This window comes from Callorhinchus milii, unplaced genomic scaffold, assembly GCF_018977255.1.
Source record: "Callorhinchus milii isolate IMCB2004 unplaced genomic scaffold, IMCB_Cmil_1.0 Scaffold8, whole genome shotgun sequence".
Lineage (NCBI taxonomy): Eukaryota > Metazoa > Chordata > Chondrichthyes > Chimaeriformes > Callorhinchidae > Callorhinchus > Callorhinchus milii.
In genome coordinates, this window is record NW_024704749.1 from 19,655,392 (window position 1) to 19,677,177 (window position 21,786).

General features: G+C 56.5%; 1 protein-coding gene across 1 annotated transcript; it reads left to right on the forward strand.

The window, feature by feature from the left end:
- Window positions 1–2,965: 2,965 nt before the first annotated feature.
- LOC103184734 (notch receptor 1) lies at window positions 2,966–21,786 on the forward strand. The gene is made up of 23 exons (XM_042337425.1): window positions 2,966–3,230; window positions 4,504–4,696; window positions 5,229–5,374; window positions 5,842–5,955; window positions 7,916–8,035; window positions 8,170–8,322; window positions 8,856–9,084; window positions 9,912–10,113; window positions 10,463–10,616; window positions 11,074–11,258; window positions 11,864–11,996; window positions 12,255–12,512; window positions 12,906–13,018; window positions 13,172–13,743; window positions 14,237–14,656; window positions 14,993–15,141; window positions 16,220–16,436; window positions 17,295–17,388; window positions 17,748–17,913; window positions 18,547–18,848; window positions 19,384–19,531; window positions 19,714–19,811; window positions 20,307–21,786. The coding sequence occupies exons 1-23, from the start codon at window positions 2,966–2,968 to the stop codon at window positions 21,726–21,728; spliced, it is 5,853 nt and encodes a 1,950-aa protein (XP_042193359.1). The 3' UTR covers window positions 21,729–21,786.

Here is a 21,786-nt window from a genome sequence, read left to right on the forward strand (position 1 = left end):
GCCGGTGTCCTGGCCAACAATCCCCCAAATATAACTGGACTCACGCTCCATTCCGTGGCTATTGGTGGGACGTTGCCCGCCACATTCGCTTACACAATATACAGTCACTGCACTTTACAGTATTATCCCGTGAAGCTCTCTGAGCGACCTCCCAACACGAGGTTGTTTCAGATGCAAAGATGATGATTATTATTGGAGCATCAATCTGACTGTCCTGAGACCAACCAACATAGAGAGAATCCAGGCTCCCTGTTGTTCTCCCCGCACCCCCACTCGTCGGCTTAGTTTCTCACAGGCTAAATACTTTGGGGGGTGGGGGTCGTGAGGGGTGCAAGAGAGGGAGAAAGTGAGTGGGGAGCGAGAGGGCATGGGAGCGTGATGGGGGGAGAAAGAGAGAGATAGAGAGGTGTGAGGCAGTGAGGGGGGGGGGGGTGCGAGAGAGACAGGGAGAGAGAGATGTGAGGCTGGTGCGAGAGAGAGAGAGAGAGAGAGAGGTGAGAGGCAGGCCAAAGAGAGAGAGAGGGGTGGGTGGTGGGGGGGGGGGGGGGGGGGGGGGCGGTGAGCAAGAAGTAAAGCTAAGATCTTAGACATGCAGCCTGAGACATCTCAGGATTTCAAAGCGTGAGCTTAAACAGATCATTACTATTCTGAGGAGATGGGGGTCAGAATACTGTGTAAATTAGAGCGGACGTTATAGCTCCTGCTCTCTCCCCCCCCCCCCCCCCCGCCCCCCGCCCACAGCGCACCGTACCTGACCAGTTAGCGCAGTAGAGGGCCGGAGCGAGCAAAAAAGGGGTCAGAATGGTAAGAGTGAGGTACACGCTGGAGCGCTGGCCGACGTTCAGGGGTATTTTTCCGTGGCCGGTGGAAATGCAGTCAGAACGTTAAATGAATGTGAAGTCTGGGAGCCGAGGGGATTGGCCGGGGTGAGGCCGGGGCTTAGAGCAAACAGACAGTTAATCATTGGGAGTCTTTCTGAAGTTGGCAAAGCCTTCGGTGTGGCTGAGCGTCGGAATTCCAGCTCCTTTCAGCTCGGGGTCAGCACATCGCTTGGGTTCCCCCTGAGCACCGTTGCCGCGGAGACGGCGAACGCAACCGTGAAGATGTTCAATTTTACAAAAAGGGCAAAGACCGTGACTCCCCCTGCCACCGACCCCTCCCCCACTCACCCCCCCCACCCACCCCCACCCCCACACACAGAGTCTGGGGCTGAGGGCGAGACGGACAAGACCCGGAGAGGACAGGGAAAATCCTTGCATTCATACAGCGTCCTTATCATGTCTCCCAGATGTCTCGGGGCCTTTCACAGGATTCACTGTAAAGTGTAGTGACTGTGGGACAGGCGGAATGCAAAATGGAAATCTCTCCTGAATGTGTTGCTGTGGGTGAGGGGGTGGGGGTGGGGGGGGGGGGGTGGGGGGGGGTGGGTGGGTGTGGGGGGAGCGGAAGGCTCCACAGTCAACCTCCGCTTGCACACAGTGCCTCTCACATGGGAATGCATCTCAGTCCTCGTCATCACCAGAGCGAGAGGCGTGCGAGTGGAGGCACTCGGCCAAACTCTTGACAACAATAATAATAATAATAATTCTTGTCTTATCCCGTCTTCCAGACGTCTCAAAGCTCTTCGCTCTTCACAGAATACACTGTAAAGTGAATTGACTGTATATTTTGTGGGCAATACCAGCAAACCCCAAACATACTGACGTGCTGATAGCCCTGATGGGCGTATCATTGCCATCCTCTCCTCGGGCTCCTCCCCTCGCCACCAGCGAGTGCGCGCCCCGTCTTTCCACCCCCCCCCCCCCACCCCCGCATGGCTTGTGATTGACCCGCAACTTTTGTCACTTGACCTCTGCAGGGTTCAACGGCCACTTGTGTCAGATCGACGTGGACGAGTGTGCAAGCACGCCGTGCAAGAATGGCGCCCGCTGCGTGGACGGACCCAATAAATACCACTGCGAGTGTGCGGAAGGTACCGGACCATTCTTCTCTCTTTGAGAAAAGCGTCTCATCTGTTCTGTCCTTCTCTCTCTGAACATTGTGTTGAAAGACCTCGACCAGGTCTCCTCTCAAAGGTTTCTGTTTGAGTGAAAAAAGACCACGTTTCTCATTTCTCAGACCTCTTGCACTGGGCTCTCCTCTGTACTCTCTCTCTCTCTGTGACCTTGGTGACCGCCCCAATGTTGGGGCACTGAGCACACTCAAACCTGCCTCAGATTATGACTTACCCGCCTGCTCTTTGCGTGTCCAGCGCCTTGGGACGTCCTCCCAACGGGAAAGACCTTCAGCCTCTCTACCCTCCACCCTCTGGGACTCCATCCCACGGTCCCTCCACCTCGCCTCCTCCCTTGCTTCATTCAAGACCCCCGTTTCAAGGCCCTCCTCTTAGACCGTGCCTTCGGTCACCCTCCCAGCCCTTACCCTACTCACCGTCCACTCCTGCTGATCCCAACCACCAGCTCAGGTGCAGATCCCCGACGGTCCAGCGCCTTGGGACGTCCTCCTGACGTGAAAGGCGCTGCACAGATCTAATTTGTTGTTGTTGTTCAGGCTTTGAGGACACGCACTGCGAGACTGACGTGAACGAGTGCGAACAGGATCCCTGTCACTATGGCACGTGCAAGGACGTCATCGCCAACTTCGAGTGCCTGTGCAACCCGGGCTACACCGGCCGCGTGTGTGACATCAACATCAACGAGTGTCAGAGCCAGCCCTGCCTCAATGGGGCCACCTGCCAGGACCGTGTGGACGGCTACACCTGCTCTTGTCTGAAGGGCACTGAAGGTACTTCACTCACCCCTGTCTCTCTCCCCACATCCCCTCCCCTCTGACTCGCTTCTGTATCTTCCCCCACGACTGCTCACTCAGCTAGGGTTGGCGTTTGGGGCCGTACCGGGGACTGAGGCTCCATTTGCCCCTCTCCTGCCCTGACTCCTGCCTCAGGCCTGAGGAAAAGGCGTCAGCGATGGAGCGGAAGACATCCAGTGAGTCAGTGGCTTCAGAAGAGGGGCAGGAGTTGGTGAGGGGAAACATCGTGCGGATAGATTTTGGGGGCTTTTGTGTGACTGACGTGACTGTTGTCGTGGAGAAAACTTATGTCTTTCTCTTTGGAATCTCAGGCGTGAACTGTGAGACGAACCTGGATGATTGCGCCAGTAACCCCTGCGAGTACGGCAATTGCATCGACCAGATCAACAGCTACGACTGCGTGTGCGAGCCAGGGTACTCAGGTCAGAGCCCGCCCCTACCCTTCCCTCCACACTCACTTCTTCCCTCCACACTCCTTCACTCCACACTCCCTCCCTCCACACTCACTTCCTCCCTCCCGACACAGTCACCCTCTCCCTCCACACTCATTTTCTCGCGCACTCACCCAAACTTTGACTCCCACTCTCTCTCAAATGCACTCGTTCTCCCACTTACTCTCCCACACTCTCGCGCTCACACACACACACACACACACACACACTCCCCCTCTCTTTCTCGCGCTCGCTCTGTCACACACGCACACAGGTATGGGTAATGAGACGTTCTCTGGGGCTAACATACGGTTCCCGAGGAGCCGGGTCTCGTGCCCTCTACAGTTACTGTATTAACTGTGAGTGTGTGTGGGTCTGTGTGTGTTAAAGAGCCCAGATCCCGGCACCACTGCTCACCACAAAATGTCCCGGATTATATTACAATCTCTTTCATGAGACTAATCTATAGCGAGCTCTTGCTTTTTGTAAGAGCGTTTTGCTATTATGCTTCCCTCTTTCAGGCTCCTGAGGCACAGATCGGGGTGAGGGTGGGTAAGAACGGGGAGCGAGTGGTGGGGGAAGGGAAGATGTTTGAGGGAGAGGTGGCGAGGTTGAAGTCGGGAGAGCGGGGTGGGGGTGAGAGCGGAGGGATTTGGTGGGAGGGTGGGAGGTGAGAGCACGGGGGGTGGGGGGGGGGGGGGTTGGTGCTTCTGAACTGAGTGTTGTGTCAGTGAGACTGAGTGTGTGTTTGGGAGATTGGTGAATGTCGCCAACTCAGTGAATAGGCTGAATGTCGGCGTCGGGTTCTCAGGGGTATCGGCTTTCTGTACCTGGCCGGGCAGCGTTGTGTTTCTTGCACTGACTCACGGAGGTAATAAGAGAAAGTGGCCTGATTTGACGGGAGGGGAGGGGGGGAGCACTGTGTGAGGCTGGTGGGTCCGAGGTAACTCGGGGGTGATTTAAGGTGGAGTGAATCGTGGGAACAATAACACGTTGAGGCTAATACAGTTCGGCGTCAACCTGGCTTTGTCTCCCAGGAGCGTCTGTCTGGCACTCACGTGTGTCAGGCCTCTCACCTCATGTAGGTGAACTCAAATCGGGGCAAGTTTGGCCTCAGGGACACGCACACCTACACACACGCACCTACACATATCTGCACATGTATTCACGGACAGTGACAATGATGGCCAGCAGTGTGCGCGGGGCTTTGCAATGTATCGCTGTGATGAAGCGCTGTAAAGGTTTCCTTGTGTCACGTCCCCAGGGCCCATGTGTAATGTCAACGTGGACGAGTGTGCCTCAAACCCGTGTCGCAATGGCGGGACATGCAAGGACATGATCAATGGCTTCTCCTGCCTGTGTCCCAAGGGTTACGACGACCTGGTGTGTCTGTCCGAGGTCAACGAGTGCAACAGCAACCCCTGCATCCACGGCGTGTGCAGTGACGCCGTCAATGGGTACGTGACGTGGACGCCGATCGCGGGTCAAGTCCTCTGTTAAATGTCCTCCTCCTGTCCGTCAGGTCTCCGATCTCAGCCTGTGGCTCTGTCCTTCGGGCGAGATGTTAACCCGAGGCCCCGAACTGCGATCCCAGATCCTTAACATCCACCTGAACAGGCAAAGCGACTAGGAGAATCCTAGAACATTACAGCACAGAAGGAGGCCATTCGGCCCATCGTGCCTGTGCCCGGCTCTTTGGAAGAGCCGCCCACCCAATCAGCCCCACTCCCTCCCCATATCTGTGCAAATTTTTTCCCTCTTCAAACTTCCTATCCAATTCCCTTTTTGAAAGTTGTTGCTATTATGATTACGCTTGTGATTATTATTATTGTCCTGGCGACAATCCCCCGGTTCATCGCTTACTGACTGCGGTGGTCTCACGTGTGAGTGAGATATTCCGAGCTGCGACCGGGTTGGGGGGGGGGGGGGGGGGCTTTCACAAGAAGCACAGGATCTCATAGAGCGTTCCCTTGTTCTGCCTTTTCTCAGCTATAAGTGTGAGTGTGACCCGGGCTGGAGCGACACCAACTGCAACTTGAACATCAACGAGTGTATGTCGCTGCCGTGTAGCAACGGAGGAACCTGCACCGACATGAACAACGGCTACGTGTGTGCCTGCCGCTTGGGCTTCAGGGGTAAGAGCCGCAGAACCTGTGGCAAACCACAAAATACACAGTCACTCCACTTTACAGTGTATGCCGTGAAGTGCTTGGAGACGTCTCGAAGACGTGATCAGGCGCTGTATCACATGCAAGGATTATTATTATTACTATTTCAGTGATCCGTAATGAAGGCGATTCCCTCTGCGCGCACACGTTTCCACACTGCTTACACGTGGCTTGCACACCGTTCGCACCTGCTTCACGCAAGATTCCCCCCCCCCCCGCGCGGCTCACGTTCGCCCACGGATTATGCTTGGGCATGGGGGCTCCTGACGCGTGACTTCTCACGTGTTTCACGCGTGGATTTCCACACGTTTTGCTCGTAATCTCCACCTGGGTCACTCAGTGACCAGATCAGTGTTTGAGCTTCGCCCCCCACCCCCCACCCCCCCCACCAATCCCTTCGTGGGCTGAGACGTTCTCCATTTGATTCCCCGCAGGACCCAACTGCCAGACCAACATCAACGAGTGTGCATCCAACCCGTGCCTGAACCAGGGCAGCTGCATTGACGACGTGGCTGGATACAAATGTAATTGTGTCCTGCCTTACACAGGTAACACTCTCACACTCTCAAAGTCTAAACTCTCCTTCCAATGTGCCAGCCCGGCTCCGCCGGTAGCACTTTCGCCTCTTGAGTCGGAAGGTTGTGGGTTCAAGCCCCACGGGGATCTGAAACTCACAAGTCCTCAGGTCGACACTCCAGCGCAGTGCTAGAGGAAGAGTTGCATTGTCGGAGGTACCGTCCTTTAGAATGAAGCCGAAGCCCCGTCTGCCTGTTCAGGTGGACGTAAGCGACCACTCAATCCATGGCTGCGTTCATCTACAAAATACACAGTCACCACACTTTCCAGTAATTCCTGAAGCGCTTAAAGATAACCTCCCAATGTGAAAGGTGCTATATCACGTGTAAGGATTATTATAATGCACTTTGCTGTCCTACAATAACAAGTTACATTATCCATCGCCTTTCGTGCTAGGAGTGTGCTTCAACTGGGTGGGAGGGGGGCAGAGGCAGGGAGGGTAAAGGTGGCAGAGGGCAAGATTGAAGAGATCGGTTTCAAGACGAGGAAGGAGGGGGGCGAGTTGGAGGGACTCTGGGATGGAAATCTCCCTTCTCTTTTCCAAAAAAATGTCCCGGGATCTTCTAGCGACCGGCGCAGACAGGAGCTGGGTTTAATGTCTCACCTCACGAGGCAGGAATGGAGAGAGAGAGAGAGAGAGAGAGAGAGCAGGAATGGTCTGAGAGTAAGCAGTGAGCCGCAGTGCAGTGAGGGAGGCAGGATTTGTACAGACACGATGTGCCGAATGGCTACCGGCTGTGGGTTTTGTTTCTGTGGTTCCAACTGATTCACAAAATGTTTCATCGAAACAGCTGTGCTGAGGGCTTGGCTCTGAGTTCTTTCCTGTTGTGAGTGTCTATGCAGTGATGGGCAGCAGTGGGGGTGGGGGAGAGAGGCAAACCCCCCCACCCCCGCCCCTTGCCTCTTCCCCGTCCCCTTCCCCTCTTCCCCCCCCGCCCCTCCCCCTACTCCTCCAGCTCCTGTGTTTACTTTTCCCTGACTCAATCGGAAAAAACACTGTTTTTCCGGTGACCAAAGACTGAGAGGTGGTGGTGGGGGGTTGGGGGTGGGGGGGTGGGAGAGACATGACTCCTGACGTCTTCCTGGCTGCCTGGCCTCACGGATCAGGAATGCCGGACAATTGGTGGAAGCTGGTGAGCTTCCCGTCCCAGCGCAGGTTTCCTTGGAAACACGAGAGGAAAAGGCTCCAGGGAAAGATAGAGTGCTGGGAATGGCAGTGACGGGACTGCATTAGACACGGTCTCTCCTCGCACAACAACAACAACAGCAGCAGCTCACATTTACACAGCGCCCGGCACTTACAGTGACGCCTCGGAGCCTGTCAATGAGTGGGAGGAGGGGGGAGGTGGCTACGGTCGCAGTGGAAGAACAATGACAACAACAAATAATTATATTGGTACAGCGCCTTTCGTCGGGAAGAGATGGGTTTTGAAGCAAAACGTGAAGACACACAAGAGAGGGAGTGAGATAGAGGGAGGGAGTTCCAGAGGTATTTTTTGCTGGGGTGTTGGGGCGCAGGAGAAATGGCCACCAATGGTGGCGCGGAGCAGGCGGGGACATGCAGCAAGCCCAACTTATCCTAATGGAGGGGGTTAGGGGAGCGGTGGAGGGGGGACAGGAGGAGATTGGAGAGATGGGGAAGTGCTCGGGTGTGAGGGGATTTATAGGTGATGGCTGTTTGTTGCTCGTCCACTTTCCCCGTACCCTCGGACCAGTTATGTATTTCGAGAAGGTCCGAGTGTTGGCAACCAGCCCCTCCTGGTGGCTACACCAGGAACAGCAAAGGCTGAGCCTGAGCAGAGCGAGAATCAAGTGGTGCTCCGCTTTACGGGCGATTAGCAAAGACCTGGTTTTCAGTGTCGGAGCTCTGGGGTTTGTTGGCCTTGCCCACTTGCACAGGCCGTGTAACCGTGGGAATGCTCCCTGTTTCAGGAGTGAACTGCGAGGACGTGCTGGCTCCATGCTCCGAGGACCCGTGTAAAAATGGCGGCCAGTGCAGAGAGGCCGACGATTACGAGAACTTCTCCTGCGTGTGTCCGGAGGGATGGCAAGGTAATGGCGGGTACCAGCCCCTCACCAATCCAACAGGCCTACACTGGCCGAGACCAGCTCGGAGTGTCTATCTGACACATAATCTGTCGGGATTCTGTCGTTCCTCCAGTGAGTGTCCCTCTGTCTCTCTCCAGGGCAAACGTGTGAGAAGGACATCAACGAGTGTGTTAAGAGTCCATGTCAGAATGGCGCCACGTGTCAGAACACGATGGGAGGCCACAGCTGCAGCTGTAAACCGGGCTACACAGGCCTCAACTGTGAGACTGACATCGACGACTGCCAGCCCAGTAAGTGACTCTCGTGTAGGAGATGGACCCTCACCCCATCCCAACACCCGCCCACCCAACCCAGCCACAATCCCAACCCCCCTCCCACCCCCGCCCCCCCACTCGACCTGTAATTAGATGTCTTAAAAAAAATTTAAGCGTCACAAATATAATCTTACAGACCCCAACTCAACACCACCCCCCCTCCACCAACCCAGCCATGATCCTGATGCAGACACTGACCCTGGCTTTGAACATGACCCCATCCCCGACCCAACCACCACCCCAGACCCAATCACGAACCCAACTCGACACCCTCTCCCCACCCCAACCAAGGCATGACCTTGACCTCCAGGACTCCAAACAAACCCCCTTAACCCAACCCCTGACCCAGACATAAATCATCTCCAATCCAGGCCCCAACGCAGCTGTGAGTCACAGGGCCATACCAGCCCACCTCCCCCGTTACTCTCTCCCTGCTCTGCGCTGGCCACGGAGCTTGGCTGCCACGTGCCCCGGAGGGAATGGTGCTAACCTGCCCGCTCCTCTCACAGATCCGTGCCACAATGGCGGCTCCTGTTCGGACGGCGTTGACACCTTTGTGTGCGCCTGCCTGCTCGGATTCCGGGGTCCAAAGTGCGAGGAGGACATCAACGAGTGCGCGAGCAACCCTTGCAAGAACGGGGCCAACTGCACGGACTGCGTGCACAGCTACACCTGCACTTGTCCTCCCGGCTTCAGCGGCATCCACTGCGAGAACAACGCTCCCGACTGCACAGAGAGGTAAGCGAGCGTCCAGTTCCAGCCTCCAGCACGGTGCTCGCTAATTGTCAAACACGTCGGCACGGGCGTTAAACATGGGATGTTACATACCACGTTCCATGTGCTAATCTCGAACAATAATTAGCAATCGGGTCCGGGTGTGATCTTTGGCACAAAGTTGGGGCTTGAAGTCGTTGACTGCAGCCATCTTTCTCCCCCCTCAGCCCCCCGCCCCCCACACTCAAGGTGCCAGCCATTTTGGTTACTGTTAGCAACAGAAGCCATCTTGCTTCAGCAGGAGGTCTCAGAGCTCTCAACAGTCCTGGCTTGGCATGCGAGCTGGGGGTAGGAGTCGCGGGGGGAGGGGACACTGGGAAGGAGAGAGATGACTAAAAGCATGGTCAACGATGTCCGTTTCGAGATGAGGGAGCGAATGAGTCGGAGGGCCATGAGCGGGCGGGCGGGGCGGGGAACGTGAAGCAGGCTGGTGTCCGCTGAGCGAAGGCGGCAGCCAGGTGGGCACGGTTTGAGGAGGTGGCAGAGGTCGGGTGGGGAGAGACTGTGGAGGGATTTTAAAGGTGTGAACGTGGATCTTGAACTGGATCCGCTGGGGGGTGAGTCGGGGGGGGGGGGGGGGGTGTTGTATCCCATACAGGAGGGGAAATGCTGGAGAGGTAGAGGGATGAGTATCAGAAGTTGTCGGAACAAGAGCTGACCCATTTCCATTCCTTTCCAATCTAGCGCTGGATAAAGCGTTTCGCAGCTCCTTTCCCGGGGCTTGTTTGTTTCTGGCTGTATGGGGGAAGCGGCGTAAGCAGTGTATTTATTCCCCTCCCCTTCTCTTCCAGCTCTTGTTTTAACGGTGGGACCTGCGTGGACGGGATCAACACCTTCAGCTGCCTGTGTCCCGCTGGCTTTACCGGCAACTATTGCCAGCACGATATCAACGAGTGCGACTCCCGGCCCTGCCTGAACGGGGGCACCTGCCAGGACAGCTACGGCACCTACAAATGTACTTGCCCTCAGGGTTACACTGGGATCAATTGTCAGGTCAGTAACTCGTGCCCCAGCTCACACATTACACCGAGGCCCCACCGGTGACCTGTTCAGGTGGACCCTAAAAGACCCTAATTCCAAAAAGAGAAGGGTGTTCCTCCTGGTGTCCGCTTGAAGAGTGTTCAGTGCATGCACAGAGCGTGGTTGGCGCTTGCAGAGCGTGTACAGTGTGTGTGCGTAGTGTGTTGTTCGATGCGTGCAGGAAGCGTGTTTAATGTTTGTGTAGATCGTGTTCAGTGTATCTGTGAAGCGTGTTCGGAGCGTCTGCTGTTCCGTGGCAGTGTTCTCGCGTGATCTCGACTGATTTTTTTTTTCTGTTTTTTTTGCCCCGGTTTCTCCCCAGAACCTGGTGCGCTGGTGCGACTCGTCGCCGTGTAAGAATGGCGGCACGTGCTGGCAGACGGGGATCACGTACCGGTGTGGGTGCCAGAGTGGCTGGACCGGCCTGTACTGTGACGTGCCCAGCGTGTCCTGCCAGGTGGCCGCCAAGCAGCAAGGTATGTAACTGAACAGGTTATCTCTTACCTCCAGCCTGCGTCTCCCCGGAGTTGGGTTGATTGTCCCGTACCTTGGAGCCCTCCTGACGTGAAAGGCGCTATACAAATGTGATTTCTTGCTGTTGTTGAGTCCTGTAGAGCAATCGCCTCGCAAGCGAGAGGTCCCGGGTTCGATTCCCGGGTGGGCTGAAACCTTAGGCAAGTTGCCTTACCCAACACGCCTCCGTTTACCTCGCAGTTAAGTAGGAATCCAGTTGTTAGTCAATTGACGTATCGCTCCTCTGGGCGTAATAATTCCTTTTCTTAAAAATAATTGGTTACGTAAATCCACGATTTCGCCCACAAATATACACAATCAAACCAAAGTGAACTGTTTTGAGACGTTTTCAAAGACGTGAGAAGGCGTTATATCAAATACGAGGATTATTATTGTGATGATGATGATTGTCCTGTGCAGGTGTGGACGTGGAGCAGCTTTGCCGGAATAACGGGCTGTGCCTCGACGCCGGGAACACACACCACTGCCGCTGCCAGGCTGGCTACACCGGCAGCTACTGCGAGGAGCAGGTCAACGAGTGCTCCCCCAACCCCTGCCACAACGCTGCCACCTGCACCGACTACCTTGGGGGCTATTCCTGCCAGGTCTGTCCACACCGCACCAACCCAGCGCCTGCCCCCAGCCACGCAGCCCAAGATAATAGCCGTTTATCCGAGACTCTATCCTGCACGAAGGCTACAATGGCTGCCGCGTTTGTCCAGAGATACACAGTCACTACACCCTTGAGTTTAGAAGGTTGAGGGTTGATCTCATTGAGGTATTTAAAAAAAAATGGAGGGATTCGATAGGGGACGCTACAGAGAACCTGTTTCCTCTGGTGGGGGAATCCAGAGCTGGGCCATTTAGGAGTGAAATCAGGAAGCATTTTTTCACACAAAGAGTTGTGGAAATCTGAAGCTCTCTTCTCCCCAAAGGCTGTGGATTATGGCTGGATCCATTCACGATTTCAAGGCTGAGGTGGATACATGTTTGTTAGGTCAGGGTATATCAGGGGATATGGGGCAAGGGCAGCTAATTGGAGTTGAGGTACATATCAGCCATGATCTTATAGAATGGCGGAACAGGCATACTGGGGGAGTGGGGGAGGTTGCGGGTGAGGTCTGGGCTGGCCGGGGTGACTACATGTGTGTGTGTGTGTGTGTGGTTGGTGCTGAGCCTGTCTGACTCTCTTTCTCTCTCTCACTGACAGTGTGTGGCCGGGTACCACGGCATCAACTGCTCCGAGGAGATCAACGAGTGCCTCTCGCAGCCCTGTGAGAACGGGGGCACCTGCATCGACCTCATCAACACCTACAAGTGCTCCTGCCCTCGGGGCACACAAGGTATCAGCCTCCCCCTGCACCCACTCTCCCTCCCTCCCTTCCCCCACCCCGCTCTCCCTCCTCCCCCCCCCCAACTCTTCCTTCCCCCCCACTCTCCCTTCCTCCCCCACCCCCATTGTGTGTGTGTGGAGGGGTATATATGGAGGGGAGGCAGGCTGTGTGTGAGTGTGGGGGGTATATTTCCGGTGGGTTGGTGGGGCAGGCTGAAACCACTCTGGCGCTGGGTCCTGACCCCCTTCCTCTCTCTCTCTCTCACAGGCGTTCACTGTGAGATCAACGTGGACGACTGTGCGCCCTTTGGGGACCCTGACAGCCACGAGCGCAAGTGCTTCAACAAAGGCCGCTGTGTGGACAGGGTGGGGGGCTACAGCTGTATCTGCCTGGCTGGCTTCGTGGGCGAGCACTGCGAGGGAGACGTCAACGAGTGTCTGTCCAACCCCTGTGACGCCCGCGGCACCCAAAACTGCGTCCAGCTGGTTAACGATTACAAGTGCGAGTGTCGGCCCGGCTACACAGGTCAGCCCCTGCCCAACCCTGACCGTCACACCTTCATCTGCGGCTCACACTCCAGCACAGCGCAAGGGGGTGTGGGGGCTGGGTGGTGGTCTGGGGTGGGAACACTGTCCTTCAGATGAGATCCCATCTTCAGAATGCCTTCCTCTTTGAACGAGTGGTCACCTCCCCTTTCCCTATGCCTCGGCGTCAGCCTCTGCCACTGTCGGTTGCTCCCGAGATGCTCCCCTACCTGAGCAGTGCTATAGAAATTGTTGTTGGTAAACCAAAGCCATCTTCCCTCCTCCACTCCCAATTGCCCTCTACCCCTCTCTGATCCCAACCCTCTGGGCTCAGGTAGACCACTCCCTCCCCACCATACAGTTAGTGCTGACTGCGGTGATTGCTGTGTTTCAGGGCATCGGTGTGACATGGTGTTTGATGGGTGTAAGGACCGGCCGTGCCGCAACGGCGGGGCCTGCGCCGTGGCCGGGAATACAGCATACGGATTCATCTGCCGCTGCCCTCCTGTGAGTACCACACCACGTCACTGTGTCGCCGTGTGTCACTGTGTCGCCGTGTGTCTCTGTGTCGCCGTGTGTCACTCGTGTGTCGCCGTGTGTCACTCTGTGTCGCCGTGTGTCACTGCGTGTGGCTGAGCCTCTCTGTGTCCTGTGTCTCAGGGTTACGACGGGGCCACGTGTGAGAACAAGGTGAGTCAGTGTGGAGCCCTGCACTGTCCACACGGGAGCACGTGTGTTTACCGGCACGGCACCACCCACTGCCTGTGCCCCACCGGCTTCACCGGCCCCGAGTGCCAGTTCCCGACCAACAGCCACTGCGAGGTCAACCCCTGTTACAACGGCGGCACCTGCGAACCCAGGCCCACCGCCCCCTACTACCACTGCCGCTGCCCCCCACTATTCAACGGCCTCCAGTGCTTCATCTTGGACTACAGCTTTGTGGGGGGCGAGGGGCAGGACATCACTCTGCCCCCCGACCAGGACGTGAGCTGTGAGGTGTCGGAGTGCGCGATGCTGGCTGGGAACAGGCTGTGTGACGCCCGGTGCAACACACACGCCTGTCACTGGGACGGCGGCGACTGCTCCCTCAACTTCAACAACCCCTGGCAGAACTGCTCGCTCTCGCTCCAGTGCTGGCGGTACTTCGCCAACAACCGGTGCGACGATCAGTGCAACACCCCCGGCTGCCTGTACGACGGCTTCGACTGCCAGAGCTTGGAGTCGCATTGCAAGTGAGTGACAGCCGGGGAGGGGCTCGGTGGCGTGGGGGGCGGTGGGGTGAAGGGTGGGAGAGGGGCGGGCCGAGGGATATGCATACGGGGCACAGGGGCGGGGCAGGAGACTGAGGAGGGGGCTGCTACCCGGGGTCAGAAGCAATCTGAACTTGCGAAAACCCATCCCCGTGCTGAAGAGTCTCCAAACCCAAACTTGGAATTCCACGTATCCCACCTACACCAGGGAATCTCAGTGGGAATCTCAAGAGAAAGATTGTTGGAATGGAATGCGCTCTCTCTCCCTGGAGGGACTCATCCAACTTACCCGATTCTGGAAAGTGTTAGGAGCGGGATGGCAAGAGCCAAGGCTTGGGAACCTCAGTGTGTGCGTTGGGGTAACTGCCGGGGTGTAATAGCTTGCCCATTGAGAGCACTGTCTGTCTGTGGGAGCGGGGGGCAGGAGTTGGATTCCTCCTTTGACCATGTTCGTTCCGTGGCCTGTTTTCCTCAGCCCCCTGTATGACCAGTATTGCAGGGATCACTATGGGGATGGACACTGCGACCAAGGCTGCAACAACATGGAGTGTGAGTGGGACGGGCTGGACTGCGCCAACGACAAGCCGGAGAAGTTGGCGGACCGGACGCTGGTGGTCATTGTGCTGGTGCCACCCCAGCAGCTACGGAACGAGTCTGTGGGCTTCCTGCGGGAGCTCAGCAAGTTACTGCACACCAACCTCAAGTTCAAGAAGAAGCCGGAGGGTGACGACATGATCCTCCCCTACTTCGGGGACGAGGAGGAGGTGGACAAGCGGCACGTCAAGCGGTCTGTGGGGGAGCCGGCCTGGGGAACGGGGACGGACAGTGTCTGGTCTCTCTACACCGCCATCACCCCCCGAGCCCGTCGCGAGCTGGAGCAGAAAGAGGTCAAAGGGTAAGTCAGTGCACCGAGCACTTGGGCGCCTCCCTGAGACTGGTTTTGGGAAGCGCACTGAATGCTGCCGGTCCCCTCACTGTGGGGGTAGGAATTCTGTGCACCACGTGGGAACCGTGAATGTACATTAGTCACCCCGATTGGGAAGCATATCAAGATGGGGTTGGTACAGTTACAGGCAAGATAGGCTTCTTCTAGTGTGTGTTAAGAGATACACCTGTGGCATTCTTCTCTCAGTCGCCGTGTCGGTCTCTCTCAGTGTGCGGGCAGGGAGGATTTGAAGCTGTGTTGGTCAGTTGTGGGATGTGCTAACAGCCACTGGGTTCCTCCCCACAGTTCCATCGTGTACCTGGAGATCGACAACCGGCAATGTTACCAGACCTTCAGCGAATGCTTTGCCAGCGCCACCGAAGTGGCCGCCTTCCTGGGAGCCATGGCCTCTCAGGGCAGCCTGCAGTTCCCGTACGACATTGAAGTTGTGAAGAGTAAGTTATCTCCATCTGTCCTTGGGGGGGGAGGGGGGGTGGATCTTCGATTTTCAGATCTTGTCACTCATCTTCAAATCCCTTCATGCCCTGGCACCTCCCTAACTCTCCGACCTACTCAATCCACTACCCGCCTCCTCCGCTCAACTGGCCCTGGCCTCCTGCTTGTCCCTCGTGCCCTCTGTTCCGCCAATGGTGGCCTCGCTTTCAGCCACTGCGCCCCAAATATCTGTAACACTCTCCCTCAATCCCTCCGCCTTGTCTTCCCCTTCCCCATCTTCAGATCGCGCCTGAAGACCTTTCTTTTTGATTGTGCTTACGGTCACCTCCGCCACTGTCAAGCGCTCGAGGACGGTACCCTGCGCGAGGAGCGCTGTATGAATGCAAGATGCTGTTATTGTTGGGGCGAGATGCTAAACCGAGATCCGGGCTGTGCCTGTTCAGGTGGATGGAAAGATCCTATTACCCTATTCGAAAAGAGAAGGGAGTTTCTTCATCTCGCTTCTTAAGTAACCCCCTCCCACCCCCACCCTCCTGATCTATGCATTGCAGAAGTGTATAATTAAGACGTCTCAAAGGGGGTTAGCGTGAGAGCTTATCAGTTGAAAATCATTAGTAAAAAAGAATCGATTACCAGTCCGGGAACGAGCTGCCTTTGTAGAGTGTCGACCCACAGAAATCCCCAGATTTTGGCAGATTAATACGAGCGGGATAATTTGATGATTTGCTAATCCTTTGCTTTGCAGTGGAGTGTGGAGGGAGGGGTGGTGGTGGGAGTGCGGGGTGGGGGGGGGGGGGGTAGGGTTCAGCTCGATCTGGAGTTTAAAACGAGCCGAGGTTGTGAGGAGTGTCGGGGGCGTTTTTTTTTTTTTTTGCATCTCTGATCGCAGGCATATAAATGAAGATGTGTTCTGAGTTTCGCCGTCAGACTGGATTCGCTTTCCGTGTCGAACGCTCACTGTTTTACACTCGCTCCGTGTGTGTACGCATCGGTTTAACGCAGCCACTCTCTCTCTCTCTGTGACCCCCCCACCCAACCCCCTCTCTCTCTCTCTCTCTCTCTCTCTCCCCTCCCCAGGTAAAGATTTCTCCATCGCCCCCAACGCCACCCTCTACCCGATGTACGTGGTGGTCTCCGCGCTGCTGTTCCTGGTCTGTATCGGGGTGGGGGTCCTGGTGTCTCGGAAGCGCAGGCGGGAGCATGGGCAGCTCTGGTTCCCCGAAGGCTTCAAAGTGACCGACTCCAGCAAGAAGAAACGGCGGGAGCCAGTGGGGGAGGACTCCGTCGGCTTGAAGTAAGTGGGTGTCTTGTCACCTCGTTGCCGACTGCTCACGTCTCGGTAAACTGCTGCCGTTTTGTGATGATTTAAACCAAGAGAGGACATCAGCGCCTTCACGCCCCGGTAACTTCACCGCAGCGCTCTCCAAACCCAGCTCCACTCCTCGGTGCCTATTCGGGAAGGCGGGTGTTGAAAGATTCTGCAGCGCTGCAGGAAAAGAGAAGTGGGTTTCCCACCCCCCCCCCCCCCCACCACCCAACCCCACCGTGTCCTGGTCTGGCTAACGTTCCTCAGTCACTGTCCATGACAGCAATGGTCTGTGAGGTACTCGGACATGTTGGGCGCTGGATCGGGAGCAGAAATGGTTATTGTGGGAATCAGTAAGTGGTCGGGCTCGGCTCAGGGGCTTCACTTGGTCCCGGCCAGCACCCCCACCACACCCCGCAGGACTAGGACCACAGGCACTACTCAGTGTCTCTGGTTCTCTTTAATATATTTTGACCTTTATCCCTAGTCATATGCATGTGTGAATTTGTTTATTTTTTTTGTGTGGGTCTATCTCTGTTTCTTGTGCGTATATACTGTGTATCTGTTTTTGTGTGTGTATGTCTATTGCGTGTATGTCTATTCTATGTATGTGTATGTATATATCCCTGTTCTGTGTGTGTGTATCTATTTGTCTTTCCGTATTATTTTTGTCTGTGTATCTCTCACTGTTCATTTCTTTTGCTTCTCCCTCTCTCTGTGGCTCGGTGATTCTGTCTGTCTGTCTGTCTGTCTGTCTGTCTTTCTCTCTCTCTCTTTCTCGTTCTCTCTCTCTCACTGTGTGTCTGTAGCACACAAACCCATTTCATTCCTTGATTTGATTGACAGGCCTCTGAAGAGCTCGTCTGACGGGGCTCTGATGGATGACAACCAGAATGAGCACTGGGCTGAGGACGACCCCACAGACAACAAGAGGTTCAAGGTAAAGGCTCCGTCCATCCCCGTGGTTTAGCGCCCATCTACCACGACCCAACTACACAGACAACAACAACTAGCCTTTATATCACGCAGGCTAGCGCCTCAGAGCGCTTGACAGTGCCAGAGCACAAGGCCGAGCCAGGGGGAGATAGGGCGGTGACCGTAAGCACGGTTGAAGGAGAAGGTCTTCAGCCACAAATTGAAGATGGGGAAGGAGGGGGCAAGGTGGAGGGATTGAGGGGGAGAGTTCCAGCGGCTGAAAGCACGGCCATCAATGGTGGAGCGGAGGGGACGATGAACAAGTACACGTGTGCAGCCCAGCCTGTGGTAGACAGGGAATGACGCCTGTGTTCTCTCTCGCAGTTCGATGATCAAACAATTCTCTCAGACCACGAGGACCAGACTGACCACAGACAGTGGACACAGCAACACCTGGACGCTGCCGACCTTCGCATCCCGTCCATGGCCCCGACCCCACCCCAGGGAGAGATCGACTCCGACTGTATGGATGTCAACGTCAGAGGCCCAGGTACGTCACAACCACACAGCGTCCGTGTGACTGAGTGCAGCATCCTGTGTATTATATAACAGCTGGGGTTGCAGGGAAACTGCAAGTCGTGTAGTAATCACCGATGAGCATGCGGAATCCAAAGCAGCCGGTAAACACGCACGCGGTGGGGGTGGGGGGAACAAGACTACATTTCTCCGCCATTCAGTGCGTCTTGACCTGACACTTACCGGCAAGGATTGGGATCGCATTGAACCGCGGCAAGGAGGTGATCAATACGACTAGTGCAAGCGATTCTAAGTGGTTTTGATGGGAAACTGAATGGGACTCGGGTGCGTGTATGACTTAGGCGACTGAACGATTGATACAGATAAGACTTGCGCAAGTTTTAACTGTATAACACTGCGTTACGGGGGTGGGGGGTTGGTGTGGAGGCTCCTTCTACAGGGTGACCAAAAAGTCATGATACCATAGCAATGTCTAATTAAGTCTTAATTGATATTATACGATTTTTTTTTAGATAATCGAGTAGTTATCGCAACTTTTTTTTATATCCCCTGTGGTGTACGACACACTCCGTGTTGCGGCGTGTAATGCGTACATGCGTAGTACATGTGTGTAGCTGATGCAGCCTTTGTGTGTCGCTCTGTGCAGACGGATTCACGCCACTGATGATCGCCTCGTGCAGCGGTGGGGGCCTGGAGACTGGGAACAGCGAGGAGGAGGGCGACGACGCCTCCGGGAACGTCATCTCCGATTTCATCTATCAGGGAGCGAACCTCCACAACCAGACGGACCGCACGGGAGAGACGGCGCTGCACCTGGCCGCACGCTACGCTCGCTCGGACGCCGCCAAGCGCCTGCTGGAGGCCAGCGCCGATGCCAACGTGCAGGACACCATGGGCCGCACCCCCCTCCACGCCGCTGTGGCAGCCGATGCGCAAGGGGTCTTCCAGGTACCAGCACCCGTGCCCCCCACCCCCACCATCAGGGTTAGAGACACAGTAAAGCTCATCAGCTGCCCCAATTCTGACATCACCCGACTCCCCCCAACACACGTAGTGTGGAGCAGTGGAGCATCACTGTTTTGGTGATTAGATTAGATGCTGGGAATCCTGGCTGATTTTTCTCCAGCGCTAACCAGGGGGGGAGGTAGGGGTGGGGGGGACCAGGAGAGACTGATTATAACCCTGACCTCTTCAACCCCACCCCCCGATGCCCACAACCGTGCTTTACTCTCTAGCCAATAGGGCAGCTCCTCCCCACCAACACCAAGTGCCAGGTTTTTGTGAGGATTTGACAATAATTGCGTTTGATGTAGGGCCTTATTACGTCGTTCAGACTTCTCTCAAAGCGCTTCACAGGTTATATTGTAGAGTGAATTTTGTGATTGAATTAAGGTCTCTCTGCCCCCCCCCCCCCCCACCACCACCCTGCACTGGCCCGAACAGGGAACATTCTGACCTGTTTTCCCGACTCGTTTCCCGGCAGATCCTGATCAGGAACCGGGCCACTGACCTTGATGCCCGGATGCACGATGGGACAACACCTCTGATCCTGGCTGCCCGCCTGGCGGTGGAGGGGATGGTGGAGGAGCTGGTGAACTGCCACGCTGACGTCAACGCCGTGGATGATTTTGGTATGGGGTCCACGGCTTTCTCACCTGTTATCTCTCTTGTGGCGGAAAGTGCTGACTCAGGGCATTGACTGGTGATTTGGGCAGGGTGCAGGGTTTGGGGTGGGGCATGTTGGTTGGGGTGGGGGGGATTGTTGATGGCTGAGAGTTTCTGCTCTCTTGATACGTTGTATTTTGTGCTGTAGGAAAGTCCGCCCTGCACTGGGCCGCAGCTGTGAACAACGTGGAGGCCACTGCGGTGCTGCTGAAGAACGGAGCCAATAAAGACATGCAGGACAACAAGGTGAGGGGCGAGCGAGGAGGGGTTTGGTGGGGAGCAAGGGGGAGGGTTAAGTGGGGTGCAAGGGGTGGAGGGGGGGTAAGGATGGCGGAGGGCGTTGGCGAAGCGTGGATAAGAAACTGCTCCTCTTCCAGGGTTGTCCTTCCAGCTTCCTCCCAACCCCCCACCTTGCTCCAGGAAGGAGTTATGTTGCCCCCAAACACATTTCAGCTGTTGATGTAGAGAGTAGTGGGTTACATAGAGGCATACGGTGTTGAGACAGGTCAGTCAGCCCAACTAGTCTGTGCTGGTGTTTATACTCCACACTAGCCTTCGCCCCTTCTATATCATACACCTCTGGTTCCTTCTCCCTCTCGTCTGCGATGGATAAAGTCAGGAAATGAGTGTAAGTGGGGCACATGTGGACATATAGATTGAGGGTAGGATTGCGCTGTGGCTGGGGAGGAGGGGGGAGGTGTGCAGGTGCGAGGCTGACACTTTTCCCTGTTTGCCGAGCAGGAGGAGACGCCGCTCTTCCTAGCAGGGAGGGAAGGCAGCTATCAAACGGCCAAAATCCTGCTCGACCACTTCGCCAACCGGGAGATCACCGACCACATGGACCGGCTTCCGCGGGACATCGCCCAGGACCGCATGCACCATGACATCGTCCGGCTGCTGGACGAGTACAACCTGGTGCGGAGCCCCGCCCTGCCCGGGGGCCCCACCCTCTCGCCCCCAATCTGCTCCCCCACCGCCTACCTGGGCAACATGAAGCCCACAGCGCAGGGCAAAAAGGCACGGAAAACCAACGGCAAGGGTCTGGGCGGAGGCAACGGCAAAGAGGCCAAGGACGCCAAAGCCAAGCGGAAGAAGTCCCAGGACGGGAAGATTCTGCTGGAGAGCTCGGCCGTGCTGTCCCCTGTGGATTCCCTGGAGTCTCCTCACGCCTACATGTCAGACGTGGCCTCGCCACCACTGATGCCCTCCCCGTTCCAGCAGTCGCCCTCCATCCAGCTCAACCACCTGCAGGGGCTGCCCAGCGACGGGCACCTGAACGTGACTCATCTGAACCTGAGCGGGAACCAGGAGCTGGGGCTGGGGGGCGGCAGGATGACCTTTGACTCTGTGCCCCCTCGTCTGTCGCACATGTCCACCGTCGGCAGCTCGGCCTTAACCAACGGCCCCATGTCCCTGGGTATGGGAGGTGGCGGCAATGCCTCCATCGGTAACCCCTGCGATTGGCTGTCGCGGATGCAGGCGGGCTTGGTGCAGAACCAGTACAACCCCATGCAGAGCTCGATGCCACCACACGCCGCCATGCACCAGCCCGGGCCGGGGCTCCAGCGTGGCATCATGCCCGCCCTGCACAGCCCCTCGCTCTCCCAGATCATAAGCTACCCAGGCCTCTCCAACACCCGGCTCTCTCAGCCACACATGATGCAAGTGCAGCAGATGCAGCAGCTGCAACAGAGCATGCAACAGCAGCAGCAACAGCAGCAGCAACAACAACAGCAGCAGCAACAGCAGCAACAACAGCAGCAACACAACGCCATGTCCAATGCCAACGGGCACCCCATCGGCCAAACCTACTGCAGTGGGGACCTGGGGCAGATGGACCTCCAGCAGCTGCAAATCCTCAGCGCTCAAGAGCCCCAACACCTGCAGACCTCGCTGCCCACGTCCCTGGGACAGTCCATGACCACCACCCAATTCCTGACCCCCCCCTCGCAACACAGCTACACCTCGCCCATGGACAACACCCCAGGCCGCCACCTCCCTGCCCCCGATCACCCCTTCCTCACCCCCTCCCCCGAATCCCCGGACCAGTGGTCCAGCTCCTCTCCTCATTCCAACATGTCGGATTGGTCGGAAGGAATCTCCAGCCCCCCAACCAGCATGCAGTCACAAATGGGACACACCCCAGATCACGTGTTCAAGTGACTTCATGCGTGTGGGGCTCAGCCTGATGTGACCTCTGCCTCCTGCCCGCCCCCCCCCA